Source organism: Ceratina calcarata, unplaced genomic scaffold (genome assembly GCF_001652005.2).
Source record: "Ceratina calcarata isolate Rehan_Ccalc_2016 unplaced genomic scaffold, ASM165200v1 scaffold308.2, whole genome shotgun sequence".
In the NCBI taxonomy this organism is placed as follows: Eukaryota; Metazoa; Arthropoda; class Insecta; order Hymenoptera; family Apidae; genus Ceratina; species Ceratina calcarata.
Window position 1 is genome coordinate 52,676 of NW_017153345.1, and position 17,226 is coordinate 69,901.

At 51.9% G+C, this 17,226-nt stretch overlaps 2 protein-coding genes across 2 annotated transcripts in view; one reads left to right on the forward strand and one right to left on the reverse strand.

Moving 5' to 3' along the window:
• ds (dachsous cadherin-related 1) overlaps positions 1-17,226 on the reverse strand; it is a 188,125-nt gene that overhangs the window by 51,278 nt on the left and 119,621 nt on the right. The gene's annotated exons all lie outside the window — the stretch shown is intronic.
• On the forward strand, positions 9,518-16,413 carry LOC113464251 (uncharacterized). Its single transcript, XM_026813063.1, has 3 exons — positions 9,518-9,784; positions 10,216-10,417; positions 16,068-16,413. Exons 1-3 carry the CDS (start codon positions 9,593-9,595, stop codon positions 16,292-16,294), a joined length of 621 nt encoding a protein of 206 aa, XP_026668864.1. The 5' UTR covers positions 9,518-9,592; the 3' UTR covers positions 16,295-16,413.

A 17,226-nucleotide genomic window follows, 5' to 3' on the forward strand; every position in this document is an offset into this window, starting at 1 on the left:
TTTTGGGATTGACTGTATAGCCGATACATCCTTAATTCGCACGGAACTCTTCTACCTTGCATGAACGGCATGAATTGCCGATGAGATTCCCTCTCGAGAAACACGAAACATTTGCAAAAAGTGGCGACGACGTGGCTTCGCGAACTTTGTGACTTGGTAAGCGAAATACCGGAGGGAGTCGCGGTTAATGAAATTACGGATCAAGATAATTTTTACAGAAAACGAGGAAGGGAGATGATGGGCTTCCGTGTACGTGAGCGGTTCTGTACGTGGGTGGGCGTGTACACCGGGAACCGGTGCGCGTTTTGACGTTTCGGTTTTACGATCCGCCGGCTCCGCGACAACCTGTGGAATCAAGGATGTAGATCGCTATCTCCCGAGCGACCACGTGAATCCCGGCGTATCCGCGAATTCCCTCATGAAAATCGCGGCGAGACAGCCGCGATCGGCACAAGATTTGAAAGTTAATCTGGACGATGACTCATCGGGTCTCATCCTGTAAAATATTGTGCGCCGGGTTTCGTGCATTATAGCAACAATGTTAGCGAAATTACGAGCACGCAATCCCCGAATTCGACCGGGCCCGGTGTATAAATCTTTTCGGGAAGCGATTATCGATCGCCTCTAGCGTGTAACACACGCTCGTGAACATTACGACCGTCCGCAGAAAGTATCTACTACCGCATTAAGCGGTACCCATTTTTGCATTTAAATGCCATTTAATAAGATCTTATTACGACGGTGCCGCAGCGACTGAATTAAAAATACGACGAGCGTTACCGAGGAGAGCATGCGTTGATACTTTTCGGAGGCACCGCGCGCGCGCTCGTTCCCATGGAGAGGCAATCTGAAAATTGCGATTCCACGGGGTCACTCGGCGCGACTTACGATCACTAAATTCCAATTAGCCGCGCGGTTCGTGGCGTAACCGACCGCTCGATTCTAACTCATCTTAGAGAGACCGCCTCGCGGTAACCGCGCGTTTCCTCCTAGCGTTTAATCATGCCTCTCCACCTCTCGTGAGCACTCGCGATTCCGCCACCGCGGAGAGGAAACAAAGTCGGTGAGCACACACGACGACGCGGCAGAGGAGGCAGAGACGAATAACCGCGATCATATAGGCCACTTCTTTCCCGAGGTTAAACCCGACACCGCATCGACCGCTTCGTAAAACCGGACGAGCCGAGATTGGCCGGCCTCTCTTTGTTCGCTCGTTTGTTCTAATGCGTTTGAAATGCCCTGACGACCGCGAGGATCCAAATGAATTATCGCATTCCCTTTACCCGCGAACTCTAAATACGGAATACTCGTATATACGCTTGTATATCCTCTACTTATTCTTCGCGTTCCAAATCAGTCGCGAGGCGGACCTCCGTTCCCGATCGGGAGACCGCGAGCGTAGGAAGATTACGCAATGTTCAGTTAGAACCACGGAAAAGCGTAGATGCTCGCGCGCGGGTTTAATTAACGGTCGTTACGGGGCAGTACAGGTAAATGCAATTCCTCGCGAGAATTTACAACGCGTCCGTGGAATATCCGACGGTGTTCTTACGAGGCAACGGCTGCGAGGGGGAGGTGGAGAGGAACGTTATACGCGTAGCCTCGGAGCTCTATCGGGGGCCCCGGCTACGCACGAGGCGGGTCCCATCAGAGCGGCTTAAGTTAGTTTCGAAGTCTCATCTTACTCTCACGTGGGGCGGCGTAATGAAGCAACATGACTTGCGGTTTGCCGGACCCGTGTTCTTGCCTTATTGAAAGCAGTGTCGCTCATCCGCCTACTTTGGAATGCGTTCACCTCGCGGTGCTCCCCTTCGATGTTCGATCTTCTAAACCGACGCTACGCGTCCAGAGATTCTACTCTTATCGTTCTCGAGGCTGCACCGCTGGTAACGGCCGGACGGATCTCGGGTCGCGGCCTCGAATTCGCGTCACCGGCACGGAGTTACGTAATCGGCTCGCGGGGTGTCGCGCGAGGAGAAACGCGGGGCGATCGCGTTTTACGGCCAGGGTGGGACTTTCTCTCTCGGTCGAACGCTTTCTGCGAACTGGTCCCCGGGTGGAGGCGCGGAGTCGCGTCGCGGACCGAATGGATGGGGTCGGCACCCGGGGCGCCATGAATTATGCAGCGGTGCCCGACATACCGGTAAATTTCGCCGTAAATCGCTTTTGGAAAGTTTCTTTCGCGCCACGTGAGCGGACAAGTTATTAGATCTGTATTTGCGGAGACTATATTTTTCGGCCCCCGTGCCCTTTTTTATTCCACGGTAATGCGAGAATCCCTGGATCCGACGTATTTATCGTGCACGGCAATTCGTGGCGAAGGAATATATATATATATATACGCACATATATATGCACATCTTGTACCGGGAACACCGCCTCGTATTTCTCGGACGGGACGCGTCAGCGACGCATCGAACCGATACGTAACCCTTTCGCTGTGCTCGAACACGCGAAAGTAGAAAACGCGTATATGTATATGCAAACGCGAGCCTTCGGTCTCTTGGATTAAAACGGAGACAAATTAAGAAATAGAACGAAATCATTTTCTCAGTCCTCCTCATTGAGAACGAATCTATTTTAAGGACCGACTTACGTAACCGTTTTAAATGGTCTCGGCGTGCGGAGTTTTTGCAGAGCGTCGCCTCTTTACAGTTTTCCCGGTCCGCTCGTGGAGCGAGCGAAAAAGTCCCGCGACGAGCCGCGGTTCCACGGGCCCTGGATTCCAGGGTGTCGAGTGTCCTTGAGATTGTACGCGGAGGAACGTCGCCCGGCAAGAACCTTCGATTCCATCGGTCGATCATCGCGTCGCGAGTCGTTCCGGATTATATCTTGCTCTCACCGTCACCGTATAACCATTTCTTTCTCTCCGTTAAAAATCGCGGGAACGTCGACTCCTCCGCAAAGAGGGCAACGGACTAGAAGAGAATTACCGATCGTAGGCGACGAGTATTATAAAACAGTGACGATGTCTCGGTTCCAGTAATCGCGTTTCACGCGGAGACGTATTTTCTGAACCGTCGCGCCCGTTTGTAACAAAACGAACACGCGAAAGCGAGAGAAGGTCTTAATCTCGGTTCGACGATATCGCCGGTAGATCGGCTCGGAGATGCACCCACGCTCTTACGGAGGACGCGGCCGGTATAGATCAGCGCAGGTGCGAGCAACCATTCGACTCGCTCGTCGTCGCGGTACCGATCGGTATTACTGCCATTAAGAGCCAAATTTGAATCGGAAAGGCATTAAAGATATTTTATGGCCTCCCGTGGCGCTCGCACGCGGCCGACCGTCAGCCCGCTTCTTCCTCCCATCGGTATCGCCCCTGGCTGCTCTTAATTATCGTTATAAATAATATTAACGCCCTTTTCGTCGATTTGCCATGAGCGTAACCGAGTGCCGGCGATCAGATTTGAAATATAACTATTCCTTTAAATGATGCTTCGTCAGGAATCGTGACCATTTATAAGCATGATTTCACGAAACGGATGGAAAACGACGTCTTCGCGTTTCATCTGATCGTTTGCCAATATCTTTCATATTCGCAATTTCTAAATACCGCGTGCGCTCACAGCAGTTTTTCTGCGATTACACGTTTCATTAGATAAAAAAGCGCGTTTGAACGGCACCGTTCCGCGGGACGTACACCGTGTCACGGGCCCGTCGTGCGGGCTGTTAAGTTTAACGATCTATTAAAAACTAATCCCCGCTTCATCTCGTCCCGTTTCTATTAGTGCGAGTCGTTCGAGGGTAAGAGAGGCTGTATAAATTAATTAGTAGATACGTCCCGATACGCGGCCTCCCACCGTACGACGACGCGACGTGCCGCTATCTCGTTCTCTATCGAACGTCGACCGCCGCCGGTGCGGTGAGTAACGCATTACGTTACGACTACGATCTCGAGCGGTGTTGCGTGTGTTACTCCTTTCCCCGTCCGTCCGCGCATGTACCACCAGTATGTACGACTGCGTGTGCGGAGCCGTGTATATCGGCCCGCGTACACGAAGGTGTCGGTTAGAACGGGGACCTCTCGACTGGCCACCGAAGAATACGTACTAACGGGTCGGCGGTGGCTGACACCGTAGCTGAAATCACCGCGCTGACAATGAGAGCAAGGGTGTAATTGGTTCCGGGTAATAAAACACGCCGCTTGTATACCCCGTGGATAACCAGTGCACGCGTAAACTCTAACGAAGTAGGCGCTCGGCCGCGATTCGTGGTCGGTAGGTATCGGGAGGCCCGGGCCCGGGCCCGACGAGTTATGCGTTCGAACGATACGCTCCTTTGAGATACGATCGACAGGGCTGCCGATCCTTGACACTGATGGACGTTAATCATCCGGCGATAAAGGGATCGCGAATCCCTCACCGACACGGTTCGCCGAGGAAGCGAACCTCCGGTTCGCCGTTCCACGACGCGTGAGGTCTATACCGGGGTCGTAAAACGTTCGAGACCGCGATTCACCGGCGAACGCGAGAATCGATTCTCCTCGATCTCGGCGACCGCGTATCTGACCGGAAACGCGACGAAGTTTCAGACGGTGAGAGAAAGAGAGAGAGAGAAAGGGTAGGGCGAGTACAAAGCTGAATGAGGAGAGAAGAGTCCAGCAGCCACGAAGAGAAAGGTGGTCCAGGGCGGCCGAAACATTCCCGGCTCAGGGCGTGCATTAAATATGATATATGCTTATTGAATTTGTAAGTAAAACGGCCGACGGTAGAAGTGCAGCACCTCGTGGTAGAACGAGACGGTCGAACGAACGGGCGAAACACTCGCAGGAGAAAAGAGAGAAGAAACGTGGAACGTATAGGTAGGAGAAGAACGTGTCCTGCCCTCTTCTTCTCGCGTGCTCCCGCCGTTCTCTTTCTTCCCGTTTCGCTGGTTCCCCCTGCGCCACCCGATCGCTGGCTCGCTCCTTCGGTCTGGTAGCCATGGTGGTAAAGCGTGCATAATTAGGAGGAATTCAACGGGGATTATCCTCGTACGGATCCCATCCAGTCATCCCGCTGCTGCCCTTCTTTGTCGAGCAACTAATTTATTTAATCATTCCGGCGTTGTCCACGAGGCGGCGTCTTTGCCGCGGACCCTAAGTCGTTTAATCGCCCAAAGAGGCTGTTTCTTTCCCCCCCCGAGTCTCAACCCTTCTTCGCGAATCACTGCCCGTCCTTGCCGGCGTCCTCGTTGTTTCGAATTTCGAGGACCCGAACACCAGGATCCGTTCCATCGCCGTTTCGAGAACGTTTCGCTCCGACTTCGGTCGTTGCCACGAATCTCTTTTACGGCCCCTCGCGAATCGGTTGTACCGTTAAATACGCGAGCGGAGCCGCCGCTTTCGACACGGATCTCTCCTCGCAGAGGAATCGCGACGCGACACGAGGTAACAGTCGTCATCGAATATTCATCGGCTCCGCTGGATCGTGTCGACTAATTCGGCGGGTACTACCGCCTCCTCGCGAGGGCCCCGGGTAGGAGGGAAAAAAGGGGACAGGGGACCCGGGGAGAAAGAGAAACGAACGGAAGGAGGGCGAGCTCGATAATCGGGCGAGCGTGCCGAGGCGGGTGCCGCGTGTTTTGCCCCGTCGCGCGTACATCGAAACGGAATCCGGTTCGTGGAACAAAACCACGCATCCTCGTTGACAAATTGAGTCCCCGAGACGGGAAGGAGCGGTACGTTCGCGCGTCACTCGTTTCGGCTTCGATTTCCTGGACGCGCGACGGAAAATAAAATAGCTTCGGGCTAGAGTCGGGTTCCTGGCAATAGCCAGGGGATGGATCGCGACTCGCGCGCATGATCGACAGACCCGAAAGCGTTCGGTCGAAAAACGGATTCTAGTAAAAAACGAGAACCGCGGAAGGAATCTTTCCTGTCGGTGTACGCATTTCTCCGCCACCCGTCCATCCAGGCCGGAAATGAAAAAAGACATAGTCGGGGGCAAGAAGGCGAGAAAAGGAGGGAAGCAGCGAGGGAGGCGGAAAGAGAAACAGAAGTAGCGAGGAGGAAGAGAAGCAAAAGAAAAAAAACAAACGAGAGAAGAGGCGACGGCGGAAAAAGGAGGAAGAAGAAGGAGGCAGGCGGACGGGGCGAAGTAGGGATACTAGAGGAATAAGAAGAAGAGGAATAGAGGGAGCCGTGCTCGAATCGAACGAGTATAATTTTAAGCGGAGTTCTTTCAGCTCGAGAGTTAACCGGTCTGGTATTCTCCTGCCTGAATTATCGTTGACCTCCAACACGGTCTTACAAGGCACTCTCCTCCGAATACAGGGTTTCTCCGTGTGGGCCCATCCCCTGGACCCCCCCGACAGCCCAGGGCCAGGACCGAGCGCGCCGCGTTCCGACAATGTTGCACCGCATAAATTGATACCCGGGTCCAGGAGTTCCTGTGTTACCGGCGAGCATCGACATACGCGCATGCACCGGTGCGGTGCCGGGGCCAAAACCGGTGGGGATGCAACGCCAGCGCGGCGTGCCGTTCGCCGTTTACCCGGGATCGGACAGTGGACACCGGATACTCTCTTCCCCTGTCACCGAACACTAAAACGGCACGCCCGCGGCAATAAAACTCGGTCCACTTTCACGTTCGTTTATCTTCCGCGGCTGATCTCCGCTCGAAAGCGCGGTGAAACGTATTAATTACCCCTTTCCCGAATAACTCTTGCCTGTGGTCCACCGTTTCTCACGCGGTAATCGTCACGACACGGATTCGTAAAGGGAGGAGAAGAAGAAAAAAAAAAAAGAAAGATAATCGACGGAGGAACGTTGCGCCGGGACGGTTCTATCGGTATCTACTATCTTCCCGTGCGAGAAAGCTTTCAGGAAAGTCATCCCGATTTCGATCTCGAAAGGAGTTTCGAGAATTGGAAATTAGCCGTGGATTTCCGCGACATTTGCATAACCGATGGCACGGGGACGTGTGCCGCGTGAACGTGCTAGCGTGCGCGGCAGTGTAACCGATAAATTGGTGCGAGCGTCGAAGGCGTAATCCGCGACGAGAAGCGCGGAGCGCAACAGTGTACCTACTCGTCGTGTCCAATGCCACTAATCGATTTTACCGGGGCGAAAGCGTGCCTCCGCGCTACGTCTAATTGGTAATTAAGCTTAGGTTTACGGCTACCTCGAAAGCCACGGCTGGTACCGCGGCGGCGCGGCGACACGACGGAACGGCACGAGGAAAGCAGAAAAAGCGAGCGCGGGGGCCACGAACGATGGAAGAAGAGGGCGAACGACGGTGGCCAGAAAAACGAGCAAATGGCGAGAGAATGAAAGAAGGAGAGAGATTCCTCGGCGCGGGCTTCCTCGGTCGAACGCGCAAAAAAGAGGTGTCTCCTACGACGTTCGAGTTAACTGCCGGATAATGCGAACCTGTTTAATTACGTCATGCCACGTCACTCCGCGCGGAAACCGTACGACGGCGACGACGAACGGAATGACGAACGCGTTCTCATCGGCTCGGCCGTGACAGACGTAAACGTCATCGAATCCTATACGTTCGTTCCCAGTAGCCTAATCCCTGGTAGACGAGCTCTCGTAATCGGATTGGCTCATCTCGCTCGATTCGTCCCATCAAAACAGACCAAACTGATCTCCACGCTGTGACCAGCGGCAAAAGCTTCGGTTCGTTCGCGTTCCTAGCCGAGCAATTCTTTTTACCGTGTCTAGACTCTCTTACGTTTAATTAATAATTAAGCGATCGACTGTGTGACGTTCCGGCGATGATGCAAATGGGTCGGGGCCGAAGGAGAAGAAGGCGAGCGTCGATCGATGTTTAATCGCTCCTTTCCCGTCGGGTGCTTAAAAAGCTGCGGACGGTCTCCGAAGCGCCGCGCCGTACCGTCGAAAACGCAAGAAACCCAAGCCACGGCCGGGCAGCCTTTTAAGAAACTCGCCGTGGAAGAAAGGACGGCTGTTGGCGAAGTCTCGTCAGGCTCGCGTACGAGAGCCACGAGTCATCTCGATTACACCGAACCCGTCTTCTCCGCCCGGTTCCTCCTTCCTCGTTTTTCTCCCTTGTCCATCTCGGATCCACCGACCAAGATGGAAGGAAAAAGGGCACCGAGAGTCCTCGGTCCCCGGTATCGCTAGGACGATCGCCCCAAGAATTCCCAGAAATAATACGAAAATCTCTCTCCGCGTTCCGTTCTTTTCACCGCGTTTCTCTCCCTTTTCGGTACACCGGGTACCTCGTCCAAATCCGTCCTCGACTCTCCACGCTCGCACAAGAATTTCTCATTCGATTTAGTTAAACAATTCTCGTCGAACGGATGAAAGTTTATTATTCCATCGTGCCGAATAGTCGTCGACGGTAGTGTATACAATTGTATGTATCATAGTCGCCTCTGCTAGGACACAGAACTCACTCGTGCCCTTCTTGCCTGCCGGCATGCTGATATATGGCACGTATAAGAGATGTAGTCAGATCACGGTCCCCTTCATGACGCTGCTTCTACACCGGCGAACACGTTCTTTCCTACGATAAATCCTCGCGGAATGTAAAACCTCCGGGACCGGAGCGGCGCGCGCGGACACCACGCGGCGGAGACAGAGGCAGGGACCCGCGTCTTCTCATCCTTTTCATTTCGCCTGTCCGCGTCTAGATTCCTCCCTTTGACCTCGTGAGAAATCGCACGATTCGGGAAAACCGTGTGCGAACCGAGGTTACGTTTAATCGATAGACATTGAATCGTCGAGACGAATAACGAAGTGAAACGCGCTATGGACGAGAAAAGGGCATCGCGTAAATTGAAAGCAGCGCTGAATCACACGGTACAGGAGGTACAATAGAGAAGGGTTAAGTCCACCGGTAAGGACTGATTAAACCGGCGCGATTCTCTAATCACGAAGTTACTCGGCGAAATCCGGCTCGGTAATTAATTTATGCGGCTAGCGTCTCACGATGGTCAACTGGAGGGAGAGATCTGGCGTATCGATACACCGTTCCACGAAATAATTCCCTCTCTCTCTCTCTCTCTCTTTCTATTGGTTTTTTCTTTTACACAAAACTTTGCCCCGCTCCGTACTCGAGCCACGAGTTTGCCGAATTAACGGAACCAGCCGGTCACGTTAATTACGAGCGAAAGCCGCGAGAAACTCGGCGATGAATCCCCGCGCACGAGTGTGCAACTGTGTAAGTACTTACGCGTGCAGATCCGCTGGTATCGTTTTGGGGATCGCGATTTGAATAAACCCCCGACATTAATTACCGAGAAGAGGGAAAGCTTTTAATCCCGTTCGATTTGTACGTCAGTTTCACGCTACCGCGATAATCGCCAGAAACTCGTGCGCGATACGCTTAATTTCACCGAATAGATCTGGTTTTTGTACTATTCACCACTGGTTTCGTGCAGCCCTATCGCCGACCGATCGTACCCGTAGGTAGACCAGAGCTCTTTCTGTCCGAGCCGACGCAATTAGAATTTAATTGCCGTGTTTCACGTTTCAATTCTAATCAGTAGTCAGAATTAAAACGCGAATGACAAATCGAACGAATAAGAAGACAGTACGACGGGGAAGAACGTCGACGATAGAGCCATTCTTTTGCATGATGCGAACGGGTCAATCGAGACGGAGGGGTGGCAGATACGCGCGACGACTATAGATCGTATGATTGACACACGACAAGCGATAGGTCGTTCGTATTGGTCGATTGACAGTCGGCGAACGGAACCGCGGGACGACGACGGTGCGCGATGCCAGGACCGCGGCTGCATGACGAAGCGCCTCGATAAACTTTTCATCGTCGCCGGGCTACACGAGCTGAATGACGATCAACGGATAGAGCCCGGCCACAAAGCGGTACGCACCGAGACGCGTTTAATGAATCCTTTACGATTAAGTCCCTTTCTTTGGCTCGTAAGGCGGCGATTGATCGCGCGGAAGAAAGCACGCGCGACGCGTCAAAGCGGACACGCGAAAAAATTGCATGCATTACCGATTGTGCTGCGAGCCGCGCGTGAATCCCACAGTTACCGGAGGCCGTACCCTCGCTTAATTTGTTCGGAAAACGATTGTTTGACTTCTCTATTGTGCAAGAAAAGTGCGACCTCCTAATGAATGCAATTAAACGCTCGTTCGCATGCTATTAGAGATCACGTAGGGTCCTCGTTAATCTGAATAAAATTTTGCTCGACCGAACGCTTATTAACGTAATAAGCATAGAGAAGACAATGTAGCAGTGGGTCTCTCGTTACTTTTATACCTCTAAACCGTCTTATGTTTATTCAAAGAGCCATTGTACGCGCCACTTTACCATAATCATCCCGAAGCGTACGAAGAGGGTGAAAAGAAAAAGAGGGAGGCGACTCGTTTCGCGTGAGGGCAAATTTATTTCACCGGAAACGCCTTCCTACTCCTCGCGACGAAACGAACTCTCCGGGCAGCGAGTTCGCCTTTCGGAGCACGCAACGACTCACCGCGGAGCCGAGAAAGGTACGAAACGCCGCGCCGATCGTCCAGAACTCGATCTCCGTCGTTTTCAGCGGTATCGTTCCATAATCCGGCACCGTAGGCGGTACATGTATCCGGAGCGCGAGATCGAGACACGACGATCCGCTCGGCGCACCTGTTCCGCTCGTACAATCCGCACGCCTGGTTTTTCTTTTATCTCTCGGTGACTATGACGGCGTTAATAGGGATTAGAGAATGAATCACAGTTATGAAAGGTTAACGAGCACGGAGAATTGAGATCGCGGTGGCAATTCGTGAGACTAACGAGCGGGCAAATCGTTTTTCTCGATCGCGATGAAGATGGGCGCGAAAACGGCGCGTCGCGAAAAGGGGAAAGGGTTAATCGCGATAGAACGAGGGCTCTCAGCGTTAATCCGCGTGTCCAGAAGTTCCAGCAACCGGCATTATTTATTGCGGCCCGACGGGTTAAGATATCGCTCTCAAATTGGACGGTGTATACGGACGACGATACCGCGCGGAATTTTTCATCCGTCTCGCGTGAACCTTTTTCTTTCTGGCCGGGGCGCGGGTAACTGGAATGAAAAGAGGGACGAGATTAATTGCCTATCGGCCGTTTGTCTCGAAAGTCCACCGCGCGGTAAGGCCCAGTTTCTACGTAGGCCAGTTTGTTCCTCGCTGACAGGAATATCATGCGCGCGGATCGCCGCACCCTCGAAAGACTACGCCTAATTATTGCTACTCCGAACGGAAGAGGAGACGAGGGTCCGCGATAAACCACTCCCGGTCCTCCGCAACGGCCGACCTTTCTCCCCGACAATTGCAACATGTGTATAAAGTCCGATCGGCCGTTATTTCCGATTACCGAGGCGATCTCGGACGAAATTCGTGCGCGTCCAGCTCCGAATTTGAATTTTTATTTAAAACAGGGCGCGGTGTGCAGTGTTTCTTTTTATTTGAACCGGATCTCGAAATCCGTGTAATTTGCCTGGACACCGGTCCCTTTCATCGCTTCGAAGAAAACGAAACGTTTCGTACAGATGCATTTCCGGAGGCGATAGTTCCCTTCCGATTTCAATTCTAATCTTGCACCTGCCCGCACACACTAGCCGCGCTCGAGGGTAGTTTTTGTCGGAGCGCATCGAACGATTTCCAGTCGGCGTCGTGACTGCCGAAATTGTTCGTCCGCGATCAAACTGAATAAAACGAGACTGGGGAGACTCGTAAAGTACGTTTCTCCACGCTAAATCACTCGACGAGAACGACGAGTTAATTGTTTCGGCCGGGATTACAGAGCATTTCACGAATTCGCAGGATTTCCGGCTCGGTTCGCGGTGTTGCGAAGTCCGAGTACCCGAAATTGCTGTTTGTTTAATGGACCGACGCCGTTACACGAGGATCCGAGACTAACGAGGGACGACCTCTGAGATTTTTGTTCCCCTCCCTCGTTTCTCGCCTTTCATCCCCTCTCGTCCCGTGGTTTCTTGCGCGTTTCGTCTTAACGGAGCCGAGGCACGCATACGTCGCCGTAACCGAGACTTTTCCTTACCGATCTTAATCTCCCGGAGGAATTCAAGAACGCTTGGTAGCCACAACCGACTCGTTCGCCGTTAACGGCACTCGCCGAATGATCCATCCGATGTCTCGCGAATCGGACACCGACATTGTGTTATTATCACAAAGACGAAGCAGCTACAGCGTCTAATAGATAAAATGATTTCGTTGAAGAAGAGCCAGGCAATTTGTTTTCCGTTTCGCGGCGAAGCACTCGCGGCGTGAAAATCGAGCGAGGGGAGGGACGGGACACGGCGGAAGGACACGAAACGCGGTCGGTCACGCGAAACGATCCCGGGGTCCCGAAGAAACGCTCGTCCCGGGCAGAAAACCGGAGATGTGTGTCCGCGATCGCGAAACACCGGCCGAGAGAGCTGGCCAGCGTATACACACGAAGGCCGTGAGTAATAGTAATAGCTTTTAAATTGTCCCTCGCTTTAATGGCAAATAATATCCGCGCTGTTTCGCCATCCCTTTTTTCCCTTTCCCGTTTCAACTCCTTCTTCACGGCGACTTCTCTTCACGCGGTCGAAACAGTCCACAGAACGTCTCTCTCTCTTTTTTTTCCTCTCTCTCTCCCTCTCTCTCTCTGGTCGTCGAACACGACCGGACACGGCCAGAACACGCACCCGAAGTCGCTATAAGCGCGAGATTGTTCACGCGGCGGAGGCACCACGGTTTTTGCGAATTTGGTCGCGACGCTGGAACCGCGGCAGGATGCGACTTTTATCTGACTTCCGAGCAAAAACCGCGTTAACGCACTCCGCCGTTTCGGTGCCCTCTGCGCCGTTATAAATAACCGCGAGCGGAAAGAACCAGGCCGCTTACGTTCTACCTTCGGGCAATTTGTTTGCCTCCGAGGGTTTTCGTGAACTTCGGGACCGACGCCCTATCTGGGAACATTAAGAGACCGTGTCGAACGCGCCAGGAACCAGAGCCACTACGCGACGACCGAGAAGCCAGGGGCTATTAACCCTATCGACTGACGATCTCACCGTTTTAACTTCATCTTTCAATGACAGCCCGAATCATTCATATATTTATCACTGATCGTTCGAACATCGTAAATGTCCACGTTGGATTACTAATACTAAAGAAATATTTAGAAACTTCTGTGCATTGTTTTTCTATACGCGATTAAGACGGAATAATTCGGGAAAGATGTTGAATAGAAAAAAACACGGTATCGTTGCAGGCTGATGTAAGTACATACCGGGGAGAGGTTCGGCTCATGCGAATCGAGCATTAGGCAGCGTGTCCCGAGGAGGAGGATGTCGCGGATTGGCGGTTTCTTGCGCGAACGGACTGCTGCCCGCGGCCGCGCTTAAACATTTTCTTGCGCGCATCACGCCGCTGCGCAGTTATTCCCGTAGAACGGCGGAAACCTTTAGCCGCGTTTCACGCGAGTTTACAGATTGCGCCATTAGTCAGTAAATCTCGCGGATCGAATCGACGCGACGCGATAAAGGAATCGCTCCTAACCGTGCACCTCCTTCACGTGATCCGGAATTCGCGTGGGCACTCATTGTTCAACCTCGAGTGCAAGTATTCAAACGACCAAGTTTGTCCAGAAGAACAGAGGAAAGGCGTATGGAAATTCGTTTGCCTTTAGGCGTATCCGTGTCCCATTGTATAAAGAAGCTTTCGTTATAAATATATTGTCTTAATATTGTAAGAGTTCAAATCAGACTGGAAGTACTATAGAAATAGGAGTCGTCGATCAGTTCGTGTCGCGTCAGTAACGAATAACGTAAAGAGTCTATGAAACGTGTAACATGTTTAAAAACTGGATTCGACGTTTGCACCGGTTATTGACCAGCGTCAGGTGTATCCTGCGACGATGACGCGAGAGAGGGACCGGTGAAATCCGAATCGGGCGTTAATAAAAGCTCGAAACAGGTGCGGAACCTCCGTGCGGAGGCGTCGTAAAAGGCGATGAAAAAGAAATACACGTGTATCCAGTGATAGAATAGAGAGGCGGATAGAGAGGTAGGCAGCGAGCGAGAAACAAGAGGGAAGATAGGGACTCCCGTGGCGAGCGATGCTAAAATACGAGCGGGCCCGGTGAACCCATCTGAATGGCCGGCTTCTTCACCCTGGCCGCGCGGTGCGGCGAGACGCGCCAAAAGTCGAGCCGCGAGCCACGAGCGGAGCGGCGGGTTCCACGCGCGTGCTTAACATCGCCGCGCGTACACCTTGAACTTCGAGACGAGCCGCGAGTGTGCGTGGTGCACACACGAGAGCGTACGCACAAAAGGGTACGACCGGTTCGCGGCCCCTTAATGACTCGTAATCACGGAACGCTGATGTCCCTGAGTTATGACGCGCCTTCCCCGGCAGAGACGTACTCGAACGCTCGACCAAGAGGAAGAACGGTCGATGGTTACGTAACATCTATGAGGGGTAGTTCCATCCCTCTCTCAGTCGCTTCTGTCTGTCATGGAAACTGGAGTTAAGGGTCTGCTCTATATTCTTTAGACGAGACGGCCATTTGATATTTCTAACGTCAATTTATAGAAGTCGCAACATGCATTGCCCTTTTGACCTTTCATTTTGTGCACTAATAAGATTTTTCTATAAATGCATCCAGTCTACTGACCCTGGACAGCTTTCGAGTATTCGCACCTCGGAGAAAACGAACCATTATCCGGACTCTATCGAAATTAACGGAATCAACGGTATTCGTCTCTGTCAGAGTCGCTTTAAGAAGCGTTCCCTTTTCTCCCGCTGCTCCTTTTTCCGTCCGCTACCTCTGGCAACCACCGCACCGGTTGCTCGCCACCCTGCCCACGCGTGCCTCAAAGAGAGCTCACTAATGACTCCACCGTTTATGAATACGGATTATTCGAACGAGGTCGGGACAACGATAAAGGATTATCGCGAGGAGGCGTCCTTTTGTACGGCCGTTGCAAGACGAGCATGCACTACATACAAAAACAGCCCCGTCAGGGTCAGCCTGCTTCACCTATTATTCCTAGCACCTCCTGCTCTCCTTCTGAATCGCCGCGGACGGACCGACGGTGTCGATGACCCGAAGTTCAATTCTGCTTCGCCTCCACTGAATTCCCTGATTCGATCGTTATCAAAGATCGTGCGATATAAATCGTTAAATGCTGTATCAGAATTTCCACGGTGTTCTCCGATTGGTCGACCAAATTGTTACCAGGACAAACAGAGTCGAGTTTAGATTCGCGGGAGCGATCGATGTCGCGCGAGGATCGATTTATGGATCGGGATCGATCGAAAGAGGTCGGGTCAGTGGAGGAAGGATCGAGGCGGTCGGAGTCGTCGGTCGTTTTTGCGGTCGAAAACGAGTATGCGGCCGGAGCAAGAAAATCCGTCAAGGCCGCCTCGCGTGGCCGCCGCCTTTAGCATCGAACTTCTTCAGCAAATGTTGTCCGTTCCGGCTGCGTCCTCTAGAACGCGAGACGATACTTACGACCACGAGAAAAAGAAAAAAAAAAAACAGGAATTCTGTCTTTTTTTTCACCGCCGATGTTCTTAATGATCGTACGAGGTTTTCCATTACCGGCGTTTCTGCGAACAACCGCGAGTTCTCGTTTTCTGAAAACGCTTCGCGACCCGGAAACCGTTTCCTATTATGAATTTCAAATGAAGCTATTATCGGAGTCTGCTGGACGAAGCCCTTCCCTATGGTCCCTCGCCGATCTTAGAACAGACGCGATGCAATGCGATGCGATGCGATGCGATGCGATGCGATGGTAACGTCGTCGACGTCGACACTCTCGAACGAATCGGGCCAGTTCATCGACTTTCATGAGTCCACGGTACCGTGAGTTTCGAGCGTACCGGATACTTTCTTCCCGCGGAATGCGTCTGCATTCAAAGATCGATCGAAGGTCTCCTCGGCAAGAAACCACCGAAACCTTTTTCCCCCTGCTACGCTGAATCGAAACCTGTTTCGGCGACGACCGCTTAATTATTCGTTCTATGAACGACTCGGCGACAACGTTTTTGCACCCGCCAATTTTTAATTAATACGACCCATTGAAATAAATAGATGTCCGCGCGAGCACGGAGGGTCTCGCGTTTCGCGGAATCGAGGGAAACGGCGTCGGCAGTTGGCATTGGTCAGGTATTATTTTCCGCGTATTCCCAGGCAGATTTTACACGAACGGCGATCCGAGAAGCGGCTGGTCCGGTGTCAGCCGGACGATATTCAATCGATGCGAGGCGAGACGGAAGAGGAAGAGAAGAAGGAAGGGTGAAAAGATGGGCGCAGCCTCCTCCACGGTGGCTATCCGGGGTCTCTCCTCTCGGCAGGTTTACGACGAGCCAACGCAAACACGACACTTGGCCGCTAACTGGCCACCTAGCTACCGGTGACTAGCCTCTTCCTACCCGCCTGTTCCCGGTCCCTCGGAATCTAACCGCGTTCACCGTACCGACTGCCTATACCCACGCTCCGACAACGGTGTCCACGAATAACGCGAATATCTATTCTTTTTACCTATACAATTCTAAATATTGTAGAATGTAGAATGGGCGAAATAAATAAAATGAGATGAACTGTACGTGTTAATTATTTAGCGACCAAAATTCGACTCGTCAATTCGTTGTGCGTGGCGCACAAAATTCGACTATTTCTGAAGTATTCGAGATAGAAGAAAATTGTATACGACCTTTTTTGTGGGTAATAGCAGTACCTACAACTTTTATTCGAAGCATTTTTCGAAATTTTGACAAAATAAAATTTTCGATTTTTCTGAGATTTTTCCAAGGGGTACCCCTTCAGATTTAGCAAAATTTTCGTTTTTTGCCAATAACTCTCAAACCGTTGGAGATACGGAAAAATTGCAGAAATTGTAGATCTCGTCGTCCCCTACAAAATGAGCCTAAATACGCCCCCCTACGACCACCCGTTCGGGAGTTATTGAGGAAAAACGAAAAGTCTTTTTAAAAGTTCACAGATTCGACGGGCGAATTGCAGAATCTGAAGGCGAATATAGTATGGTACACTGTATAGTATGGTACACTGTATAGTATGGTACACTGTATAGTATGGTACACTGTATAGTATGGTACACTGTATAGTATGGTACACTGTATAGTATGGTACACTGTATAGTATGGTACACTGTGTAGTATGGTACACTGTGTAGTATGGTACACTGTGTAGTATGGTACACTGTGTAGTATGGTACACTGTGTAGTATGGTACACTGTGTAGTATGGTACACTGTGTAGTATGGTACACTGTGTAGTATGGTACACTGTGTAGTATGGTACACTGTGTAGTATGGTACACTGTGTAGTAT

What these genes read in the sequence shown, in the direction of transcription:
- LOC113464251 (XM_026813063.1), top strand. Translation starts at nt 9,593, where the DNA reads ATGATTGACACACGACAAGCGATAGGTCGTTCGTATTGGTCGATTGAC. An exon ending in TAGAGCCCGGCCACAAAGCG is followed by an intron (nt 9,785 to 10,215) that starts GTACGCACCGAG and finishes GTTTATTCAAAG; the next exon opens with AGCCATTGTACGCGCCACTT. An exon ending in TCACCGCGGAGCCGAGAAAG is followed by an intron (nt 10,418 to 16,067) that starts GTACGAAACGCC and finishes GCGTATTCCCAG; the next exon opens with GCAGATTTTACACGAACGGC.